Source organism: Artemia sp. Qi Xiang Cuo, chromosome 1, assembly GCF_049724085.1.
Source record: "Artemia sp. Qi Xiang Cuo chromosome 1, ASM4972408v1, whole genome shotgun sequence".
Lineage (NCBI taxonomy): Eukaryota > Metazoa > Arthropoda > Branchiopoda > Anostraca > Artemiidae > Artemia > Artemia sp. Qi Xiang Cuo.
This window is the reverse complement of record NC_142794.1, coordinates 100,906,021-100,928,813: the sequence shown is the minus strand read 5'-3', so window position 1 is coordinate 100,928,813 and position 22,793 is coordinate 100,906,021. Positions and strand designations below refer to the sequence as shown.

The 22,793-nt window shown below is 33.5% G+C and overlaps 1 protein-coding gene across 1 annotated transcript in view; it reads right to left on the bottom strand.

Annotated features, from left to right (window-relative positions):
* Window positions 1-22,793, bottom strand: part of LOC148957003 (uncharacterized) — a 77,610-nt gene that overhangs the window by 14,216 nt on the left and 40,601 nt on the right. Inside the window, exon 4 of the mRNA XM_089092773.1 lies at window positions 20,503-20,584. Within this exon, the coding sequence (XP_088948899.1) occupies window positions 20,503-20,584 (82 nt within the window). The remainder of the gene's footprint in view (window positions 1-20,502; window positions 20,585-22,793) is intronic.

Sequence of the window (22,793 nt, the reverse complement as noted above, 5' to 3'; positions counted from 1 at the left end):
CAAATCTCACCGCTGGTATGCGATTATTATGTTTGAAAGACTGCAGTGTGAAAAGACATCGAAAATGCAGTTTTTGGTGGAAAAATTTATTCTCTTTTAGAAATAATTTATTTTAGTTACTATAGATTTTTAACCCAATTAATTTCCTTTAAAATGAGATATTGAACAACTATCTACGATGTTCCAGTGCCAAGCTATCTCTGGATACAAAGAAAAGAGAAAAAAAAAGAAAAAATATCCCGTTTAGGCAGAATGTTGTAGTAGCTGCCACTTTTCTTGATTTTCAAGCCAATATATTTCCCTTGCTGTTCAAGCCAAGGGACAGAAAGTTTCCTATACAGGGGTCTCGGACAAGGCGGTTCTAATGGTGTACTTTTTGTTTTGATCTGACTCCTCTGTTAGGAACTATGGGTTTTTATATTTCTTAACATTGGACGTGATCGTCTCTTACTAGGTTGCTAGCTACCGCTGCAACCCGGATCTAATCTATTATAGGCAAGAGTTCGCTCTTTATTATAAAAATTCGATAATCGAGCCCTTATGTTACCCGGATTAAAAAATTATTATCATATTTTATATGTAACTTTTATTTTATAAGTCTTCGATAGTCTAATGGTAAGTATGCCCACTTGTTACCTGGGAGAAGGGGGTTCGATTGCCCGTCGGGGAGAACTTTTAATATGTTGAATTAAAAGCACTATCTTTTCAATTTAAAATATAAAAAAGAATATTGTTTATTTACATTCTAGCTAAAATAATGAAAATAATATGAATGAACCACAGTGTTCAGTTTCTTTGGACTTGAGTTCGTTTTTTAACTATAAATACAAACAGGAAAAAGCCTACGGCTTTTTCTTCTTTTAAATAGTAAGAGACGAAACTCAAACAATCAAGTAGCTAACTAAGTCCAATGCATGGAATGGTTTGTTATTTTAGTGATCGTCTTTTAATGTAAATCGTCTCTTACTAGGTTGCTAGCTATCGCTGCAACCCGGAAATATAAATACTGTAATCTTAACTATAGTGAAGTTGCGTATGCAAGTTAGTATAGGGAAGAGTTCGATCTTTATTATACTCTGAACTAAAAGATAAAATAATATTTTTGTTGAAGAAATTGAACAAAACACAAAACTGATTTTAAATGTCCAAGGTATTTTTCTAGTTAGAATTTTAAAAATTATGTTATTGCTCCAACACCATAAATATTTTTGCAGTTTTCATACAAGCCTTAAAGATTCTGAACTGAAATCTAACAAAATTAAAAATTGAATTTCTTTTCTACAGACGTATGGCACAAAAGATACGCACTTTAGGAGTTAAGAAAAAAAGATTGGTTCAAGGAGACAATTATAACTTTGAAGTGAGACAAGAAATAAAAATTTTGTTGATTAAGCCGAATAAAAAACAAAACAAACTAAATTGAATTCAAGACTTTTAAACACGGTAAGACGTATATATTATTAATATAATACTGAACAAAAATTATTTGAAAAGAAATTTTAAGTCTTAGTGCCTTTTTTAATCATATAACATAACAAAAAATAGAAATAGAATCGCTTACTACAAAACAACTGCATTTGAGATGTCTTTTCATATTTTCCAAGATATAAAGTGATATTGACACGAGTCGCTCTCACTATACAGTTCGTTACCGTTAAGTTTGTATCTATTGTGTTAAGTTTGTATCCATAGTTGAGTTTGTATCTATTGTGCAGAAAATTTCTGTAGAAAAAAATTAATTCTTTACTTGATTTTAGTTTACAGTTCAGGAACGATAAGGCAATTATGTAAGTGCAAAAATATTTTTGGTGTCTGAGCAATAATATTAGCTCTTTAATTAAACTAGAAAAATACTTGAAAATTTTTGAATTGATTTTGTTTTTTATTCAGCTTAATCAACAAAATTTTTATTTCATGTCTCACTTCAAAGTTATAATTGTCTCCTTGAACCGATCTTTTTTTCTTAACTCCTAAAGTGCCATACGTCTCCATAAAGTGCCATAATGGACTTTACGCCTGCCTGCTTTTTCAGGCAGGCGTGGCATTTCTTTTAGGTAGTTAAGCGCAACTGCGGCTTGTTTATGGTTTCCAGATGCAAAGAAAATGAGAATCATCTCTTTTGTGGCATTTAAAAATGATCCCTAGTCCGCAGCTCTTTCAGCATAAAGATAGTCGTTTCCGGCACGGATAAGATCTAAATTGTTGATCCAGAGGCTATGATTCCCTATAGTAGATCTGGACTCGTTGTACTTTGAGAAAAGCGGAGCAATACTGTCCAACGCATCTCCTATCTGTTTACATGCTTCATAACTAGTTTCACTTTTGAAGCGTTCAATTGCATCAATCAGCTATGGCACTAAAACGAAGCAGCATGTTTCAAGCCAATTCTCCAATGCCTCCCACCAGAGTGCGTTCATTCCTTCGTAGACCTGGAAGTGAGCATGGAGTGCCTGGTACGGATTCTTTACTGAAAGGACCTTATTCATAATACCTTCCCTGAGAATTTCTGCCGCAGAAATAGCTTCTTCTAGTCCTCTTCCATCCATGAGAGATCCAACCGCCTTCAAATAGTTTATGAGCTCGTGAAAACTGCCCAATAAGAGAACTAGATTAGAGATTTTTTCGGGCTGGGACTTTCGAAGGCCTTAGCTTATTTCACAAACAGCTAGATTCTGACTGATGACCGTGTACTTCTTTCCAAGCTTCGCTGCTATATATCTCTTTTAGAAATAATTTATTTTAGTTAATAAGGATTTTTAACCCAATTAATTTCCTTTAAAATGAGCTATTGATCAACTCTCTACGATGTTCCAGTGCCAAGCTATCTGTGGAAAAGAAAGAAAAAAACAAAAAAAGCTTGGAGCTCTTCAACTATCACATAAAAAAAAGAGTATTGCATCAAATAGATAAGAAATTATTGTAAAAACAGAAAATTTCCGATTCGGGGACTTTGCCCCTCCTCTCTTGCGCCCAAATATTTCGTGGAATCAGTGAAGCAAAATTAATCCATTTTACGATTAAATTATCTCACTAAATCAAAAAAAAAACTCAACCCCCTTCTTTTCTCCAAAAGAAAATCCAAGAAATAGAAACGACTAAGATCATTTGTTTTGGCATCTGCAAAAGTCGTTTGCTACGTCATACTAAAGCTTAATAATTAAGCTACAGCAAATCATGAAAGCAGGGCCATTGTTGGATCTAGTGAGGGGCCATACACCCCCCCCCCCCTGATCTGGCTCCAAACATTCCCTGGACAAATTAAAGTTCGATTAGCAACTGACAATTAACTTAGTAACTAGAATGATTGAATAATTTTAAATAATCTTAGCACAATTCTGAAACATTGCAAGTTTTATCCCAAACTTGCATGTAACCCGAAACAGGAAAGATAATGAAAATAATTGTGAGGTTTAATGAGCCATAAACAAAATACTTTCTAATGAGAAGTTTTTCGTAATTTACAAGTTCGTGGTAGAATATGTACAAGAATAATATCAACAAGCATCACTTTATATTTTTATTATTCTACAAATACAATTTTTTTATGCTCTTCAATTTCTGAAAACTTACTAAGAATTTAACGAAAAACAGTTCTTAACAGATGTTTCGTATTTTCTTGGATAGGGTTATTCCACCAGTTATTAGGGGGAAAAAACAAAGGTCCTACATAAAATTTCGAAGGACATCTTTATGGCCCAAAAAAGAGTATAAAAGAGGAAAACTTCAAGAGAATATTTTTCCTTACCAAGAAGTAAAAAGTTTTCAACACTGATGGCACAATATCAATATCTAAAAGTACAGATTATTGTGAAACCTAATAGACAATCTGTGCTAAACTAATAGGTTGCCCCTTAATGGTATTCTCCCCTTAAGAGCGTCAACAAGTTCTGTTCTAGGTCTCTTCAATGCAGTTACTTGCCCTAATCTGACGATCGTAAGACAAGGCATTACAAATCGAATCATTGCCATTTCAAAATTATTTAAACACTTTATACATTCCGGTGTACATTATATATGAAGTTTATTTAATACTGATCGGACATTCTCCTGACTTTTCAAAATTTTCCCAGCACAGTAATCACAGACAAAGAATGAATCTATGACATCCTCTTTCCAACCTGTACATTGAATTAGTTGTTCTCTGTCATCTTTGGGTATGTCCTGTTGTAGGTGTTCTAAAATCGTGGCCATCATTACATCAAAACCTTTCTTATTTGAAAGGGATCTTAGACTCTTCAATTGGTATTTTGTCTTTATCTGCTCACAACTGTCACAATGCATTGTGGGGTATACATCCCTAATGTTAGCTACCTTATCAAGGCTCTCACCAAATAATTTTATTATTGTATTTTCATCCACAGAAACTCTAATATTGCTATCACCGTAAATGAAGTCTTGACTATTATTACGACAGAGTCTACTTGACACTTCTTCTATGTAATGACTTAGTTCCTTGTACGAGCCCTCGACTTTTAGTAGATTAATATGTTGTATAATCTTACATTTTGATACTGCCTTATATACGCTATTAATGAAACAGTTCAAGACAGGAAAATGTGGAGCTAGTGCCCTTAGAGAACGCAAATAGCTCTGACATCCCTCATTTGGGCTACAGTATAACGAATGCCCATGCTTTCTTGTGTCCCTGTAATTGATTTCACAATAATCCAAGCCGCCAAGGTAGAAATTAACCACTTTGTCAGTTGAAAATTTTAATGCCATATTATTTTCAAGGATATCAAAAAGAATTTGACATAATTCAATATCCGTCGGATAGAGCTTGCAGATATCAGGGTGACATTGCCAAGTAACCTGCTGCCCAATTTTTGGTTTTGAATGTTTACTCAGATTGTTATAGGTGACTTCAGCCATCATAATTTCCTTGTCAGATCTAGTTTTAGAGCATTTTTCAATAGTTGACTCGTACTTTTCAGGACAGTTTGTTCTACTACACAGAGAATTTTTTGCCAAATATTCAGTAGAACTAAACGAACTGTTTAAAACACAGTTAGAAATGCTTTTTTCTTGAGTCGGTGTTCCAGGAATTTGTTCTAAATCATTAGTCTTACAAACACATTTACTAATAACCCTAACAGGCTCGTTTTCGCCATAATTGAAAAACATTGCTTTTCCTTCGCTGTTGATAGGTATGCTTGTATATATATTTTTATTGCTGCTACATAAACTGCAATTGCTCCTTCCAAAATTAATATACGAATTTTCTAAGAAGTACGCCTCCGTATATTCACTGTGTTGTCGAACATTTTCCATTGCATCTATAAACTGTTCCGCAGTTGCCAATACATACCTTGGAAGCTTTTCGTTAAACTGACAACATTTCTTTTGGATATTACTATGAAGCTTTGCCAAGGAATTTCTAGCCAACTTTTCAACAGCATCCGCTCTTTCAAAGAGAATTTTAATCTGTAATTTTGAATACTTTTTGTGATCCCGATAAAACATGCGTAAAATGTTTCTCAATTTACAAAGATCAGCCTGCATTTTTGCCATCTTCTTGTATTTCTGAATGTAATTTTTCCCTTTGTCCTTATGCGTTCTTCGGTACAACCTCGCAGAGAATTTAATTTTTTCATTATAGATTTTGTCACCCCAGTAACGCTCCTTGATCTTTTGTTTGGCTGTCTCAATTTTTGCATGTCTATAATCTTCATCATTGTGATAACACATCTTGCTGTTTTGTTTTGCTCTCTCAATTATTACTTCTCGATACGCCTGGTCAGTTGAATACCTTTGTTTTGCTCTCTCAATTATTACTTCTCGATACGCCTGGTCGGTTGAATACCTTTGTTTTGCTCTCTCAATTTTTACTTCTCGATGCGCCTGGTCGGTTGAATACCTTTGCTTTTCTCTTTTCAAGATACTATCTCTGTTGTTTGTGTAGTACTGTTTTTTCAAATTGCGTATAGCTTGCTTCGATCTAACCATTATTCTAATCAAGAATGAGAGAATTTACATCTGTGTCGTTCTTAAGTAGTAATTATGACGTCACGGCGTAATGATTTTATTGACGTCAAGGCACAATGATATTATTTAATGACGTCATCAGAAACAACAATATAATTTCGTGTTTTTCTATTCACGTCATAGCTCTAATATAAAGCTACGACATTCATTATTTATCTAGTAGGGTTTCAGACAAGGTAGTTCTAATGATGTACTTTTGTTTTGATCTTACTCTATTTTTAGGAGTTTTGTTATATTTCTTAGCATGGGACTGATCGTCTCTTACTAGGTTGCTAGCTACTGCTGCAACCCAAATTCACATATATATTTATTTATGAGAGGCAGCCTGGCCGAGTGGTCCAAGACACTGGTGTTAGCCACCAGTCTCTTCGGAGGCGTGGGTTCAAATCTTACCGCTGGTATACGATTATGTTTGAAAGACTGCAGTGTGAAAAGACATCAAAAATGTAGTTTTTGGTGGAAAAATTTATTCTCTTTTAGAAATAATTTATTTTAGGTACTATAGATTTCTAACGCAATTAATTTCCTTTAAAATGAGCTATTGAACAACCCTCTACGATGTTCCAGTGCCAAGCTATCGGTGGAAAAGAAAAAAAAAGAAAAGAGAAAAAAATATCCCGTTTGGGGAGAATAACGTGGTTAAAGTCAATTTTCTTGATTTTCAAGCCAATATATTTCCCTTGCTGTTCAAGCCAAGGGACAGAAAGTTTCCTATACAGGGGTTTCGGACAAGGCGGTTCTAATGGTGTACTTTTTGTTTTGATCTGACTCCTTTGTTAGGAACTATGGGTTTTTATATTTCTTAACATTGGACGTGATCGTCTCTTACTAGGTTGCTAGCTATCGCTGCAACCCGGAAAAAAACACATTGTGCCCATATCGTTCTTTACTCAGGCAGTGCTAGCGCACTGCCTATGATAATAAACTGATTACACACAGGAAAAAGCCTATGGCTTTTTTCTTCTTTTAAATAGTAAGAGACGAGTCTCAAATAATCAAGTAGCTAGCTAATTCCAAAGGTATGCAATTTTTGTTATTCCAATGATCGTTTTTTATTGTAACTAGGTTTCAGCCATCTCTAAAGCCATGATACTATTGGAAATTACATAATCCCTATTTATGTTTTAGTTAACATGGGCAAGGTGTCGTTCTTTATTCTATTAAGCCAAAAAAGAAAATTTTGGTTCCAGGAATTTCGGTTACTATTGAGACAAGTAGCTATTATTACTATAGAGTTCATTACATGGACTGTTTTATTGCTTCAAAATTCAAATATCTTTGAAAAGACTGCAGTATGAAAATACATCAAAAATGCAATTTTTTTGACAAAATTGATTCTACTTTAAAAAGTATTTTATTTTTAAATACAAAAGTGACTAGATGTTGCAATTTCCTTTAAAATGAGCTATTATACAGCTCTCTATGATTTTCCAGTGCCCAGCTAGCTGAGCAGAAAGAAAAAGCGGAAAGAAAAAAATATCCCGTTTGTGGAGAATAACGTGGTAAAAGTCAATTTTCTTGATTTTCAAGCCAATATATTTTCTTTGTTATTCAAGCCAAAGGGAGGTAAGTTTCCTTTATAGAGGATTCGGACAAGGCGGTTCTAATGGTGTACTTTTTGTTTTGATCTGACTCTTTTTTAGGAGTTGGGGGGTTTTATATTTCTTAACATTGGAGGTGATCGTCTCTTACTAGGTTGCTAGCTACCGCTGCAACCCGGAACTATGGACTAAAGTTCGTTCTTTAATGTAAAAATTCGATGATCGAGCCTTTATGTAACCCGGATTAAAAAATTATTATCAAATCTTATATGTAACTTTTATTTTATAAGTGTTCGATAGTCTAATGGTAAGTATGCCCACTTGTTACCTGAGAGAAGTGGGTTCGATTCCCCGTCGGGGAGAACTTTTAATATGTTGAATTAAAAGCACTATCTTTTCAATTTAAAATTTAAAAAAGAAACTTGTTTATTTACATTCCAGCTAAAACAATGAAGATAGTATGAATGAACCACAGTGTTCAGTTTCTTTGGACTTGAGTTTTTTTTTTTCAGTGATCGTCTTTTAATGTAATAACCCCATTAATTTCCTTCAAAATGAGCCATTGAACAACTCTCTACGATGTTTCAGTGCCATGCTATATGTTGAATTACTAACCTATACTATAATTAAGTGGCGTGTACAATTTAGTAAAGGCAAGAGGTCGTTGTTTATTATATTTTATTTTATAAGTCTTCGATAGTCTAATGGTAAGTATGCCCACTTGTTACCTGGGAGAAGGGGTTTCGATTCCCCGTCGGGGAGAACTTTTAATATGTTGAATTAAAAGCACTATCTTTTCAATTTAAAATTTAAAAAAGAAACTTGTTTATTTACATTCTAGCTAAAATAATGAAGATAATATGAATGAACCACAGTGTTCAGTTTCTTTGGACTTGAGTTCGTTTTTTAACTTTAAATACAAACAGGAAAAAGCATACGGCTTTTTCTTCTTTTAAATAGTAAGAGACGAAACTCAAACAATCAAGTAGCTAACTAAGTCCAATGTATGGAATGGTTTGTTATTTCAGTGATCGTCTTTTAATGTAAAAATATAAATACTGTAATCTTAACTATAGTGAAGTTGCGTATGCAAGTTAGTATAGGGAAGAGTTTGATCTTTATATTCAATTCTCAGATCTATTAGTGCAGTCCAAACATTCTTGTTGTAAGTAGGCTGACCATTGACAATGACTACAAAACTATCAATGTTAAGAAGTTTTTCAGGCTGAATATCTGCATTTGCTTGCACATCAACAGGTAGATATACTATTCTCCCCTTAAGAGCGTCAACAAGTTCTGTTCTAGGTCTCTTCAATGCAGTTACTTGCCCTAATCTGACGATCGTAAGACAAGGCATTACAAATAGAATCATTGCCATTTCAAAATTATTTAAAAAATTTATAAATTCCAGTGTACAGTCTATATGTAGGTTATCTAATACTGATCTGACATTTTCCTGACTTTTCAACATTTTCCCAGCACAGTAATCACAGACAAAGAATGAATCTATGACATCCTCTTTCCAACCTGTACATTGAATTAGTTCTTCTCTGTCATCTTTGGGTATGTCCTGTTGTAGGTGTTCTAAAATCGTGGCCATCATTACATCAAAACCTTTCTTATTTGAAAGGGATCTTAGACTCTTCAATTGGTATTTTGTCTTTATCTGCTCACAACTGTCACAATGCATTGTGGGGTATACATCCCTAATGTTAGCTACCTTATCAAGGCTCTCACCAAATAATTTTATTATTGTATTTTCATCCACAGAAACTCTAATATTGCTATCACCGTAAATGAAGTCTTGACTATTATTACGACAGAGTCTACTTGACACTTCTTCTATGTAATGACTTAGTTCCTTGTACGAGCCCTCGACTTTTAGTAGATTAATATGTTGTATAATCTTACATTTTGATACTGCCTTATATACGCTATTAATGAAACAGTTCAAGACAGGAAAATGTGGAGCTAGTGCCCTTAGAGAACGCAAATAGCTCTGACATCCCTCATTTGGGCTACAGTATAACGAATGCCCATGCTTTCTTGTGTCCCTGTAATTGATTTCACAATAATCCAAGCCGCCAAGGTAGAAATTAACCACTTTGTCAGTTGAAAATTTTAATGCTATATTGTTTTCAAGGATATCAAAAAGAATTTGACATAATTCAATATCCGTCGGATAGAGCTTGCAGATATCAGGGTGACATTGCCAAGTAACCTGCTGCCCAATTTTTGGTTTTGAATGTTTACTCAGATTGTTATAGGTGACTTCAGCCATCATAATTTCCTTGTCAGATCTAGTTTTAGAGCATTTTTCAATAGTTGTCTCGTACTTTTCAGGACAGTTTGTTCTACTACACAGAGAATTTTTTGCCAAATATTCAGTAGAACTAAACGAACTGTTTAAAACACAGTTAGAAATGCTTTTTTCTTGAGTCGGTGTTCCAGGAATTTGTTCTAAATCATTAGTCTTACAAACACATTTACTAATAACCCTAACAGGCTCGTTTTCGCCATAATTGAAAAACATTGCTTTTCCTTCGCTGTTGATAGGTATGCTTGTATATATATTTTTATTGCTGCTACATAAACTGCAATTGCTCCTTCCAAAATTAATATACGAATTTTCTAAGAAGTACGCCTCCGTATATTCACTGTGTTGTCGAACATTTTCCATTGCATCTATAAACTGTTCCACAGTTGCCAATCCACACCTTGGAAGCTTTTCGTTAAACTGACAACATTTCTTTTGGATATTGCTATGAAGCTTTGCCAAAGCATTTCTAGCCGACTTTTCAACAGCATCCGCTCTTTCAAAGAGAATTTTAATCTGTAATTTCGAATACTTTTCGTGATCCCGATAAAACATGCGTAAAATGTTTCTCAATTTACAAAGATCAGCCTGCATTTTTGCCATCTTCTTGTATTTCTGAATGTAATTTTTCCCTTTGTCCTTATGAGTTCTTCGGTACAACCTCGCAGAGAATTTAATTTTTTCATTATAGCTTTTGTCACCCCAGTATCTACCCATTATTCTGGTAGCAACTTTTTTCTTATGTTTGTTTCGGTAATCTATATCGTTATCATACCGTTCCTTGCTCTTTTGTTTCGCTGTCTCAATTTTCCCTTCTCGATACCCCTGATCCGTAAGATACCTCTGTTTTGCTCTGTCATATTTCATTTTCTTAAATCCTGGATCACAAGACATCTTAGTAGCAATCCTTACGCGTGCTCGAGCTTTATTGCGTTCGGTGGCATTTTTATCTCTTTTAAATAAACTTTTCTGATATTTCAGGATGTTAGCTTTATTTTTTGTGTAGTAAAGTTTTCTATTAGTAGAAATTTGGATTGTTCTATTTTGATATTGTTTTTGGTTATTCTTTCTTTTTTTCCACTCGCGTGAGACCATATTTTTTCAAGGTTTAAAATTATTAAGCACACAAAATCCCGTGTCGAGTATCTAAAACCTAGCATAAAACAAAACTAATTTTAAAATTTTCAGGTATTTATCTTGTTTGAATTACAAAATTAGTATTATTGGTTAGACACCATAAATATTTTTGCAGTTTACATAATAAGTTTAGTGATTCTGGACTGAAAACTAAAATAATTGCAATTATGAGACAATAATATGGAATGTACTTTACGGGTTACAAACCAAAAAAAGTTTGGTTCCAGGATACAATAATAAATTTGAACTGAGATGAAAAAAAAATTTCTTCCAGGAGACAAAAAGCAAAACTAATTTTAGAATTTTCATGTATTTTTGTTGTTTAAATTAAAAAATTACTATTACTGATTAAGCATCATAAATATTTTTGCAGTTTACATAATAATTTTAGCGATTAAGCCAAAAAAGAAAATTTTGGTTCCAGGAGTTTCGGTTACTATTGAGACAAGTAGCTATTATTACTATAGAGTTCATTACATGGACTGTTTTATTGCTTCAAAATTCAAATATCTTTGAAAAGACTGCAGTATGAAAATACATCAAAAATGCAATTTTTTTGACAAAATTGATTCTACTTTAAAAAGTATTTTATTTTTAAATACAAAAGTGACTAGATGTTGCAATTTCCTTTAAAATGAGCTATTATACAGCTCTCTATGATTTTCCAGTGCCCAGCTAGCTGAGCAGAAAAAAAAGCGGAAAGAAAAAAATATCCCGTTTGTGGAGAATAACGTGGTAAAAGTCAATTTTCTTGATTTTCAAGCCAATATATTTTCTTTGTTATTCAAGCCAAAGGGCGGTAAGTTTCCTTTATAGAGGATTCGGACAAGGAGGTTCTAATGGTGTACTTTTTGTTTTGATCTGACTCTGTTTTTAGGAGTTGTGGGGTTTTATATTTCTTGACATTGGAGGTGATCGTCTCTTACTAGGTTTCTAGCTACCGCTGCAACCCGGATTACATGCTGTTGTTTGTTATTTACTAATTGTCAGATCGATCCTTTATGTATTTGATCTGACTCTTTTTTTAAGAACTATGGGTTTTTATATTTCTTAACATTGGACGTGATCGTCTCTTACTAGGTTGCTAGCTACCGCTGCAACCCGGATATACTACTTTTAATTAATATTTCAGTTACTATGAGCAAGCGTTCGTTCTTTATTATAATCAGTCCTTTATGTAAACCTTACTAACCTATACTATAGTTCAGTGGTCTATAATTTAGCATAGGCAAGAGGTCGTTCTTTATTATAACTTTTTCTTCTTTTAAATAGTAAGAGACGAGTCTCAAATAATCAAGTAGCTAGCTAAGTCCAAAGGTATGCAATTTTTTGTTATTCCAATGATCGTTTTTTATTGTAACTAGGTTTCAGCCATCTCTACAGCCATGATACTATTGGAAATTACATAATCCCTATTTATGTTTCAGTTAACATGGGCAAGGTGTCGTTCTTTATTGTAATTTTCAAGTTACTATCTCTGTTGTTTGTGTAGTACTCTTTCTTCAACTTGCGTATAGCCTGCTTTGATCTAACCATTATTCTAATCAAGAATGAGAGAATTTTCAGTTTTGACTTTCCTTATATACTAATTATGACGTCACTCTATTCACGTCATAGCTCTAATATAAAACTATGATGACGTTCATTATTTATCTAGTAGGGTTTCAGACAAGGTATTTCTAATGATGTACTTTTGTTTTGATCTGACTCTATTTTTAGGAGTTTTGGGTTTTTATATTTCTTAGCATTGGACTGATCGTTTCTTACTAGGTTGCTAGCTACTGCTGCAACCCAAATTCACATATATATTTATTTATGAGAGGCAGCCTGGCCGAGTGGTCCAAGGCACTGGTGTTAGCCACCAGTCTCTTCAGAGGCGTGGGTTCGATTCTTACCGCTGGTATACGATTATATTTGAAAGACTGCAGTGTGAAAAGACATCAAAATGCAGTTTTTGGTGGAAAAATTTATTCTCTTTTAGAAATAATTTATTTTAGTTACTATAGATTTTTAACCCAATTAATTTCCTTTAAAATGAGCTATTGAACAACCCTCTACGATGTTCCAGTGCCAAGCTATCTCTGGATACAAAAAAGAAAAAAAAAAGAAAAAAAGAAAAAAATATCCCGTTTAGGCAGAATGTTGTAGTATCTGCCACTTTTCTTGATTTTAAAGCCAATATATTTCACTTGCTGTTCAAGCCAAGGGACAGAAATTTTACTATGCAGGGGTTTAGGACAAGGCGGTTCTAATGGTGTACTTTTTGTTTTGATCTGACTCTTTTTAAGAACTATGGGTTTTTATATTTCTTAACATTGGACGTGATCGTCTCTTACTAGGTTGCTAGCTACCGCTGCAACCCGGATATCTTTGAAAAGACTGCAGTATGGAAAGACATCAAAAATGCAGTTTTTGGTGGAAAAATTTATTCTCTTTTAGAAATAATTTATTTTAGTTACTATAGATTTTTAATCCAATTAATTTCCTTTAAAATGAGCCATTGAACAACTATCTACAATGTTCCAGTGCAAAGCTATCTCTGGAAAAGAAAGAAAAAAAGAAAAAAATATCCCGTTTAGGCAGAATGTTGTAGTAGCTGTCACTTTTCTTGATTTTCAAGCCAATATATTTCCCTTGCTGTTCAAGCCAAAGGGCGGTAAGTTTCCTTTCAAGGGGTTTTGGACAAGGCGGTTCTAATGGTGTACTTTTTTGTTTTGATCTGACTCTTTTTTTAGGACTATATGGGTTTTTATATTTCTTAACATTGGACGTGATCGTCTCTTACTAGGTTGCTAGCTACCGCTGCAACCCGGAAAAAGCTAGTATAAGCAAGGAATAGTTCATCATTATAATGACGTCATATACACAATAGACCTCTTTTTCTTTTCCCTGTTGCATCAGCTACTATGAGATAGACTTCGGTTCTTACTGGAATTCGAACATTTGAACCTTTTATAATTTATAATGATGTATAATATAAATACTGTAATCTTAACTATAGTGAAGTTGCGTATGCAAGTTAGTATAGGGAAGAGTTCGATCCTTATTATAATCTTTATGTAATCTTACTTGGAATAGCAAAACACGATGCTTGTTCTATCTTAGCTTTTAGTTACTATGTGCTGTGGTTTGTTCTTTACTAGGTTTCAGCTATACCTGATGAAACTTACATAGTGCCCATTTATAAAGAATTATCAATACCCATTTATCTTTTAGACTGTTATTCCTTATTATTAAAATTCTATGACTTTTAGGGGGTGTTAATCCCTTTTTTGAAAATAAGGCATATATTCTCAGGCTCGTAACTTTTGATTGATATGAAAAAACCTTATGAAAATTATAGATTTAAAATCAAATTAAAAATCTAATTCTTTTGATGTATCTATTGATATTAAAAATCCGTTTTTTAAGATTTTCGGTTACTATAGAGAAGAGTCGCTCTTACTATACAATCTTTGAAAAGACTGCAGTATGAAAATACATCAAAAATGCAATTTTTTTGACAAAATTGATTCTACTTTAAAAAGTATTTTATTTTTAATTAAAAAAGTGACTAGATGTTGCAATTTCCTTTAAAATGAGCTATTATACAGCTCTCTATGATTTTCCAGTGCCCAGCTAGTTAAGGAGGAAAATCAAGCGGAAAGAAAAAAATATCACGTTTGTGGAGAATAACGTGGTTAAAGTCAATTTTCTTGATTTTCAAGCCAATATATTGACTTTGTTATTCAAGCCAAAGAGTGATAAGTTTCCTTAATAGGGGGTTTGGACAAGGTGGTTCTAATGGTGTAATTTTTGTTTTGATCTGACTGTTTTCTCAGGAGTTAGGGGTTTTTATATTTCTTAACATTGGACATGATCGTCTCTTACTAGGTTGCTAGCTACCGCTGCAAACTGGATTGCTAGCTACCGCTCCAACCCGGATAATGTTATTTCAATGATCGTCCTTTAATGTAATCTTCGGTACAACCTCGCAGAGAATTTAATTTTTTCATTATAGCTTTTGTCACCCCAGTATCTACCCATTATTCTGGTAGCAACTTTTTTCTTATGTTTGTTTCGGTAATCTATATAGTTATCATAACGTTACTTGCTCTTTTGTTTATCTGTCTCAATTTTACATTCTCGATAACCCTGATCAGTAAGATACCTCTGTTTTGCTCTGTCATATTTCATTTTCTTAAATCCTGGATCACAAGACATCTTAGTAGCAATCCTTACGCGTGCTCGAGCTTTATTGCGTTTGGTGGCATTTTTATCTCTTTTAAATAAACTTTTCTTATATTTCAGGATGTTAGCTTTATTTTTTGTGTAGTAAAGTTTTCTATTAGTAGAAATTTGGATTGTTCTATTTTGATATTGTTTTTGGTTATTCTTTCTTTTTTTCCACTCGCGTGAGACCATATTTTTTCAAGATTTAAAATTATTAAGCACACAAAATCCCGTGTCGAGTATCTAAAACCTAGCATAAAACAAAACTAATTTTAAAATTTTCAGGTATTTATCTTGTTTGAATTACAAAATTAGTATTATTGGTTAGACACCATAAATATTTTTGCAGTTTAAATAATAAGTTTAGTGATTCTGGACTGAAAACTAAAATAATTGCAATTATGAGACAATAATATGGAGATATGTACTTTACGGGTTACAGGATACAATAATAAATTTGAACTGAGATGAAAAAAAAATTTCTTCCAGGAGACAAAAAGCAAAACTAATTTTATAATTTTCATGTATTTTTGTTGTTTAAATTAAAAAATTACTATTACTGATTAGGCATCATAAATATTTTTGCAGTTTACATAATAATTTTAGCGATTAAGCCAAAAAAGAAAATTTTGGTTCCAGGAGTTTCGGTTACTATTGAGACAAGTAGCTATTATTACTATAGAGTTCATTACATGGACTGTTTTATTGCTTCAAAATTCAAATATCTTTGAAAAGACTGCAGTATGAAAATACATCAAAAATGCAATTTTTTTGACAAAATTGATTCTACTTTAAAAAGTATTTTATTTTTAAATACAAAAGTGACTAGATGTTGCAATTTCCTTTAAAATGAGCTATTATACAGCTCTCTATGATTTTCCAGTGCCCAGCTAGCTGAGCAGAAAGAAAAAGCGGAAAGAAAAAAATATCCCGTTTGTGGAGAATAACGTGGTAAAAGTCAATTTTCTTGATTTTCAAGCCAATATATTTTCTTTGTTATTCAAGCCAAAGGGCGGTAAGTTTCCTTTATAGGGGTTTCGGACAAGGCGGTTCTAATGGTGTACTTTTTGTTTTGATCTGACTCTTTTTTTAGGAGTTGGGGGTTTTATATTTCTTAACATTGGACGTGATCGTCTCTTACTAGGATGCTAGCTACCGCTGCAACTCGGATATATGGACTAAGGTTCGTTCTTTCATGTAAAACTAGCAAAACATTTTTTAAGCCTGATGATGATTTAACTTATGTGTCAAAAGTAAGGTTGCAAGTCGACGATTTTGTTTTGGCCTTATTATAATTGGTATGGTGAAATAATAATACGCATATGGCTCTTAAATCATACTTCTTTATGGTTCAATATGGTCTAGTGGCTAGGATAGTTAACTTTCACTTAACAGGCTCGGGTTCAATTCCCGGGGTGGGAAAATTTTTAACTCTATAATCTTCGAACATTTGAACCTTTTATAATTTATAATGATGCATAATATAAATACTGTAATCTTAACTATAGTGAAGTTGCGTATGCAAGTTAGTATAGGGAAGAGTTCGATCTTTATTATAACGATTCCCGGTGTGGGAAAATTTTTAACTCTAATCTTCGAACATTTGAACCTTTTATAATTTATAATGATGTATAATATAAATACTGTAATCTTAAGTATAGTGAAGTTGCGTATGCAAGTTAGTATAGGGAAGAGTTCGTTCTTTATTATAACTAATGGTGTACTTTTTGTTTTGATCTGACTCTTTTTTTAAGAACTATGGGTTTTTATATTTCTTAACATTGGACGTGATCGTCTCTTACTAGGTTGCTAGCTACCGCTGCAACCCGGATTATATACTAATTATGACGTCACTCTATTCACGTCATAGCTCTAATATAAAACTATGATGACGTTCATTATTTATCTAGTAGGGTTTCAGACAAGGTATTTCTAATGATGTACTTTTGTTTTGATCTGACTCTATTTTTAGGAGTTTTGGGTTTTTATATTTCTTAGCATTGGACTGATCGTCTCTTACTAGGTTGCTAGCTACCGCTGCAACCCAAATTCATATATATATTTATTTATGAGAGGCAGCCTGGCCGAGTGGTCCAAGGCACTGGTGTTAGCCACCAGTCTCTTCAGAGGCGTGGGTTCAATTCTTACCGCTGGTATACGATTATGTTTGAAAGACTGCAGTGTGAAAAGACATCAAAATGCAGTTTTTGGTGGAAAAATTTATTCTCTTTTAGAAATAATTTATTTTAGTTACTATAGATTTTTAACCCAATTAATTTCCTTTAAAATGAGCTATTGAACAACCCTCTACGATGTTCCAGTGCCAAGCTATCTCTGGATACAAAAAAAGAAAAAAAAAAATAAAAAAAAGAAAAAAATATCCCGTTTAGGCAGAATGTTGTAGTAGCTGCCACATTTCTTGATTTTCAAGCCAATATATTTCCCTTGCTGTTCAAGCCAAGGGACAGAAATTTTACTATGCAGGGGTTTCGGACAAGGCGGTTCTAATGGTGTACTTTTTGTTTTGATCTGACTCTTTTTTTAAGAACTATGGGTTTTTATATTTCTTAACATTGGACGTGAAATCTTACTAGGTTGCTAGCTACCGCTGCAACCCGGATAACTGGTATACGATTATGTTTGAAAGACTGCAGTGTGTAAAGACATCAAAAATGCAGTTTTTGGTGGAAAAATTTATTCTCTTTTAGAAATAATTTATTTTAGTTACTATAGATTTTTAACCCAATTAATTTCCTTTAAAATGAGCTATTGAAAAACCCTCTACGATGTTCCAGTGCCAAGCTATCTGTGGAAAAGAAAAAAAAGAAAAAAATATCCCGTTTGGGGAGAATAACGTGGTTAAAGTCAATTTTCTTGATTTTCAAGCCAATATATTTCCCTTGCTGTTCAAGCCAAGGGACAGAAAGTTTCCTATACAGGGGTTTCGGACAAGGCGGTTCTAATGGTGTACTTTTTGTTTTGATCTGACTCCTTTGTTAGGAACTATGGGTTTTTATATTTCTTAACATTGGACGTGATCGTCTCTTACTAGGTTGCTAGCTACTGCTGCACCCCGGATTTCAAGATACTATCTCTGTTGTTTGTGTAGTACTGTTTTTTCAAATTGCGAATAGCTTGCTTCGATCTAACCATTATTCTAATCAAGAATGAGAGAATTTACATCTTTGTCGTTCTTAAGTAGTAATTATGACGTCACGGTGTAATGATTTTATTGACGTCATGGCGCAATATTATTTCATGACGTCATCAGAAACAACAATATAATTTCGTGTTTTTCTATTCACGTCATAGCTCTAATATAAAGCTATGACGACATTCATTATTTATCTAGTAGGGTTTCAGACAAGGTAGTTCTAATGATGTACTTTTGTTTTCATCTTACTCTATTTTTAGGAGTTTTGGGTTTTTATATTTCTTAGCATGGGACTGATCGTCTCTTACTAGGTTGCTAGCTACTGCTGCAACCCAAATTATAAGAGGCAGCCTGGCCGAGTGGTCCAAGACACTGGTGTTAGCCACCAGTCTCTTCGGAGGCGTGGGTTCAAATCTTACCGCTGGTATACGATTATGTTTGAAAGACTGCAGTGTGAAAAGACATCAAAAATGCAGTTTTTGGTTGAAAAATTTATTCGTTTTTAGAAATAATTTATTTTAGTTACTATAGATTTTTAACCCAATTAATTTCCTTTAAAATGAGCTATTGAACAACCCTCTACGATGTTCCAGTGCCAAGCTATCTGTGGAAAAGAAAAAAGAAAAGAGAAAAAAATACCAAAGTTAAATTACCTTAGGGCCAGAGTTTATCTCCCCTATAAAGGGAGAATAAAGGCATCTACAACAACACCACTTCAATACCATAAAATACACCTCACCACACATTTCCATTGGAGTGCAAGATGCGGTCCTCATCCATGGGGCCCGGGTACCATTCGAGGGAAATCAGGGTTTATGGGGGGCGGGGCCTCCCCCGGAAAACCTGAGAAAAATACAAACCTAAACATATTCTAAACTGCCTCAAAACATATTTTGTGAAAGTATTTTATAATGGATACCGAACATAAAACGGTAAAAAAGAAAAGGAGGCGTGGGCCTGACCTAAGTCTTCAACAGCATATTTATATTCAAGCGGCAACGAAGAAAAGTTACAATTTACCAAAGATGCTACTCATTTAATAATAATAATAAAAAAAAACAATGGACAATACATAATGAACAATACAAACCGATATAATAAACATAAAATCAAGTTGGCAGTCCTGCTTTCGCGTCTATCCAGTATTGAGAGTCACCGGCAGATTTTCAACACCCGGCGTGCATGGCGCGTATCTATATTTGTACATCTACTTTACCCTATTGAACTTTAAACAAAACTAGTGCTATCATGATTTTTGCCATATCGACGTTAATTCAATGAAGAGTTAATTCAAAATGTACCTCTTAACGTAGTCTAATTTTAGGTTTTGATAAAAAAAAAGAAGAAACTGGCATCACATAAACAGTTTTTCTCAGATAGTCATTTTCAGTATCACTTAATAAATTATAATATTTTTCGAATTATTGGAGGGACGAATACCCCCCCCCCTCGAAAAACCCTTATGCTGGCTTTGAGCACAGCTTAGGACAAGTCTTTTTTCGTGTAATTTTCTTCCCTCTGATATTTCACGTAAGAAGTCCTTCCCATATTGTTTAAATCTGCTTACAAGTTTAAAAAAAAAAAAAAATAGAGTAAAAATTTCGTTTTTGATTTTTGTCCGTAATTTTTACCACTTCTCTTTTATGTATTGATCTATTTTATATTAAGTGTTGAATTCCCGCATTTGTATTGTTGTTGTAGTGATTAAGCCTACAAGCTCAGCTTTTGGGGCTGCAATATCCGCCATATATGTTCTCTTTCGTTTTACTCTTTCGTTTTTGTTGCACATCGTTGCAATAGAGTTAGATTTTATAGTATTAAATATATGAATTGAATTGGTAAACTTTCCCACTTTGTTCTTCATATCTTGTAGTTATGAATCAAAAAGGAAAAAACATTTGAGCGGTTTTCATACTATAAGTTAATTTTCAAAGTAAATTCGTTGAGTTACGTTGGATTAAGTGTAGAACTGAATATAAACTTACGTAACCTAAAACACCATATAGAGCACAAGTCTACGTGGTACTGCGTATGACACGAAAAAAATCGGCTTTGTAAGATTACATAGCGTAAAGTCTTAAGATGTGCTAGTGTGACTGGTTCCATAGTGTAGTGTGAAAGCACCATTAGAGATAAAAAAAAACAAAAATACTTACGTTGTTGCAGGGAACTACAATATAGGCCTGGCTTGTACTTGAATAGACTATTGAACAACAAAAACTGTAGAAATACCCTGGCCTGAAATAGAATGGTAAATATGAACAAAGCTACATCCAAGAATTATATTATTGATCTAAAAAGTCAGTTGATCTGAACGAAAAGAAACACTGGCTTCTCAAGGTTGACTCTAAGTGAATGAAAAAATCAGTAATTAATACTTCAGAATTAATGCAAATATTCAGAATCTACTCGTGAGGTAGATTCCTAAATATGCGGATAATGAAATTGCGGAGCTGCGGATACTGTTAGCGGTGAGGATACTTTAGAAATTATGTGTTTTTGTTCTTTTTTGGAGACAACGAGAGAATAAACGTTAAAAAACAAAACCAAATAAAAATGTTGGAATAAAAAGACCAGAAAGGAATTAAGTTTGAGGTATCTCTTATTAATGCTCAATTTTAGAAATCTACTCTCTCAATTAGGCAGTAGATTACGTCTTAGTTAGGCAGGGCCCTAAATTTGGCTCTGCTACCTAAATTAGGGTCCGGGGAACATGTTTAAATGTATTTCCTAAATTAGAGAGCACATTTTCACGTTCCAACCTACATTACTATGCTCCAGGGCACTGACTTCTCTTGGACTTGGACTTGAAGCTGACTTCTCAAGCTTCTACTGACACGAGTTGTTGTCAACTTACTTGTGTCGATAAATTTTTAAGCTATATGCTGATAGTAGTCGAGCTGCATTTGGAATTCAAGTCACGCAATAAAGCTATCTGAAAGTGGGGTGTGCATTTTATCAGGCACAAACGACCGAGCAATATGGCTATCCAAATAGACTACTACTACTAACAACTCACCGCAGCACCAAGCCACCTAAGGCCAACGCAGCTACGCGCACTCAACCTCCATCCCAATTACCTGAATAGACCAATCCACAAATTCGCAATCTAGCCGTCGTTTTCAAGAAAAATCATAAGCAGTTGAGAAATTTAGCTAGAAATTACTTGGAAAAATTCCAATTGATATTCGAAAATGATTAAATTGAATGTTACTAAAGATTATTTATTTATTTTTTTGCAGAATACCTGTCAAATTATTGAATTACCATGAATGCTGGTAGACTAATATCATTATCAAATTTTAGAGCACAGTTTGAAGAATTATGATTCTTCTTTAAGGTTAACGTAAACTTCCACTCGATTTGCTGAAACGGTTATTCCACAAGGTACATCGACTCAAATAAAAATTCGTTAAGTCTTTCAAGAAAATATTTCAAAATAAATGGATTCGCGAACTCTGTGCAATAGCGTAGACAGATCTAATTTAGTGAGTTACGTTTTAGTTGTGGTATTAAAAGGACAGATACCTAAATAAGTCTTTTCACTTTATCCTAAGTTAAGAAAATGAGTAGTTAATGATAAATTTTTATTTTTCATACCATAGTTATGCTAATATATGCGACTTCAAAGAGTCATGATGAGATCCTGAGTTAGAAAAAATTACCAATCAAAATAAAACTTTATCATGCCCCAATGAGTATTTTCTGAAAATGGAGCAATACACATAAACAACAAGCTTTATATAAATATTTGGTATCAAATTAAAAAAAAAAGAAAATGAATAACAAATCCGCAAAAAATAAGCTGGAAATAGATGGCCCCAAATAACTTAATAAAGTGTAGCTTTCCTTTAAGGTCTTTGGGAATCAACAGACTGATTGTTTGAATTTTACGGCCGAAAAGGCCTAAATTGGTTTTGCTTACATATTTTTACAGTTCAATATCGCAATACTGATAAACATTTTGTATTCCCGTAGAAACCCAATAATTTAAAAACCACCAAAAATATCATCTGAGAGTCCGGTTTTCAGGCATAAATAGTCTGAGATCAGGCATAATAACCCAAAATTAATTTATTTTGTTGCCCTTGATCATTTACAGATTTTGCCTCATTTGAAGCTTGAAAATTTCTCAAGAAATTCCAAAAGATGTTTTTAATAGTGAAAGGCTCTTACAGCCTTTAAGGTTCTCTCAACAACCTTAAAGGGGATTTTGAAAAAAAAACTGAGGGGAATTGACAATAAACAATATAAATTTACAGCGGAACCGGGATATTATACTTGAGCTTAAAGCCAAAATTTTACAAGAGTGTCAAAACATAAACGATCCAACAGTTGACATATAAGCTAATGTATTTAGTTGACATACATAAGCCAATATTTAGTGCTTTTGTTATGCAACCGACACGTTACTGGCCTATCTCTATACCCTTATATCCCCAAGATA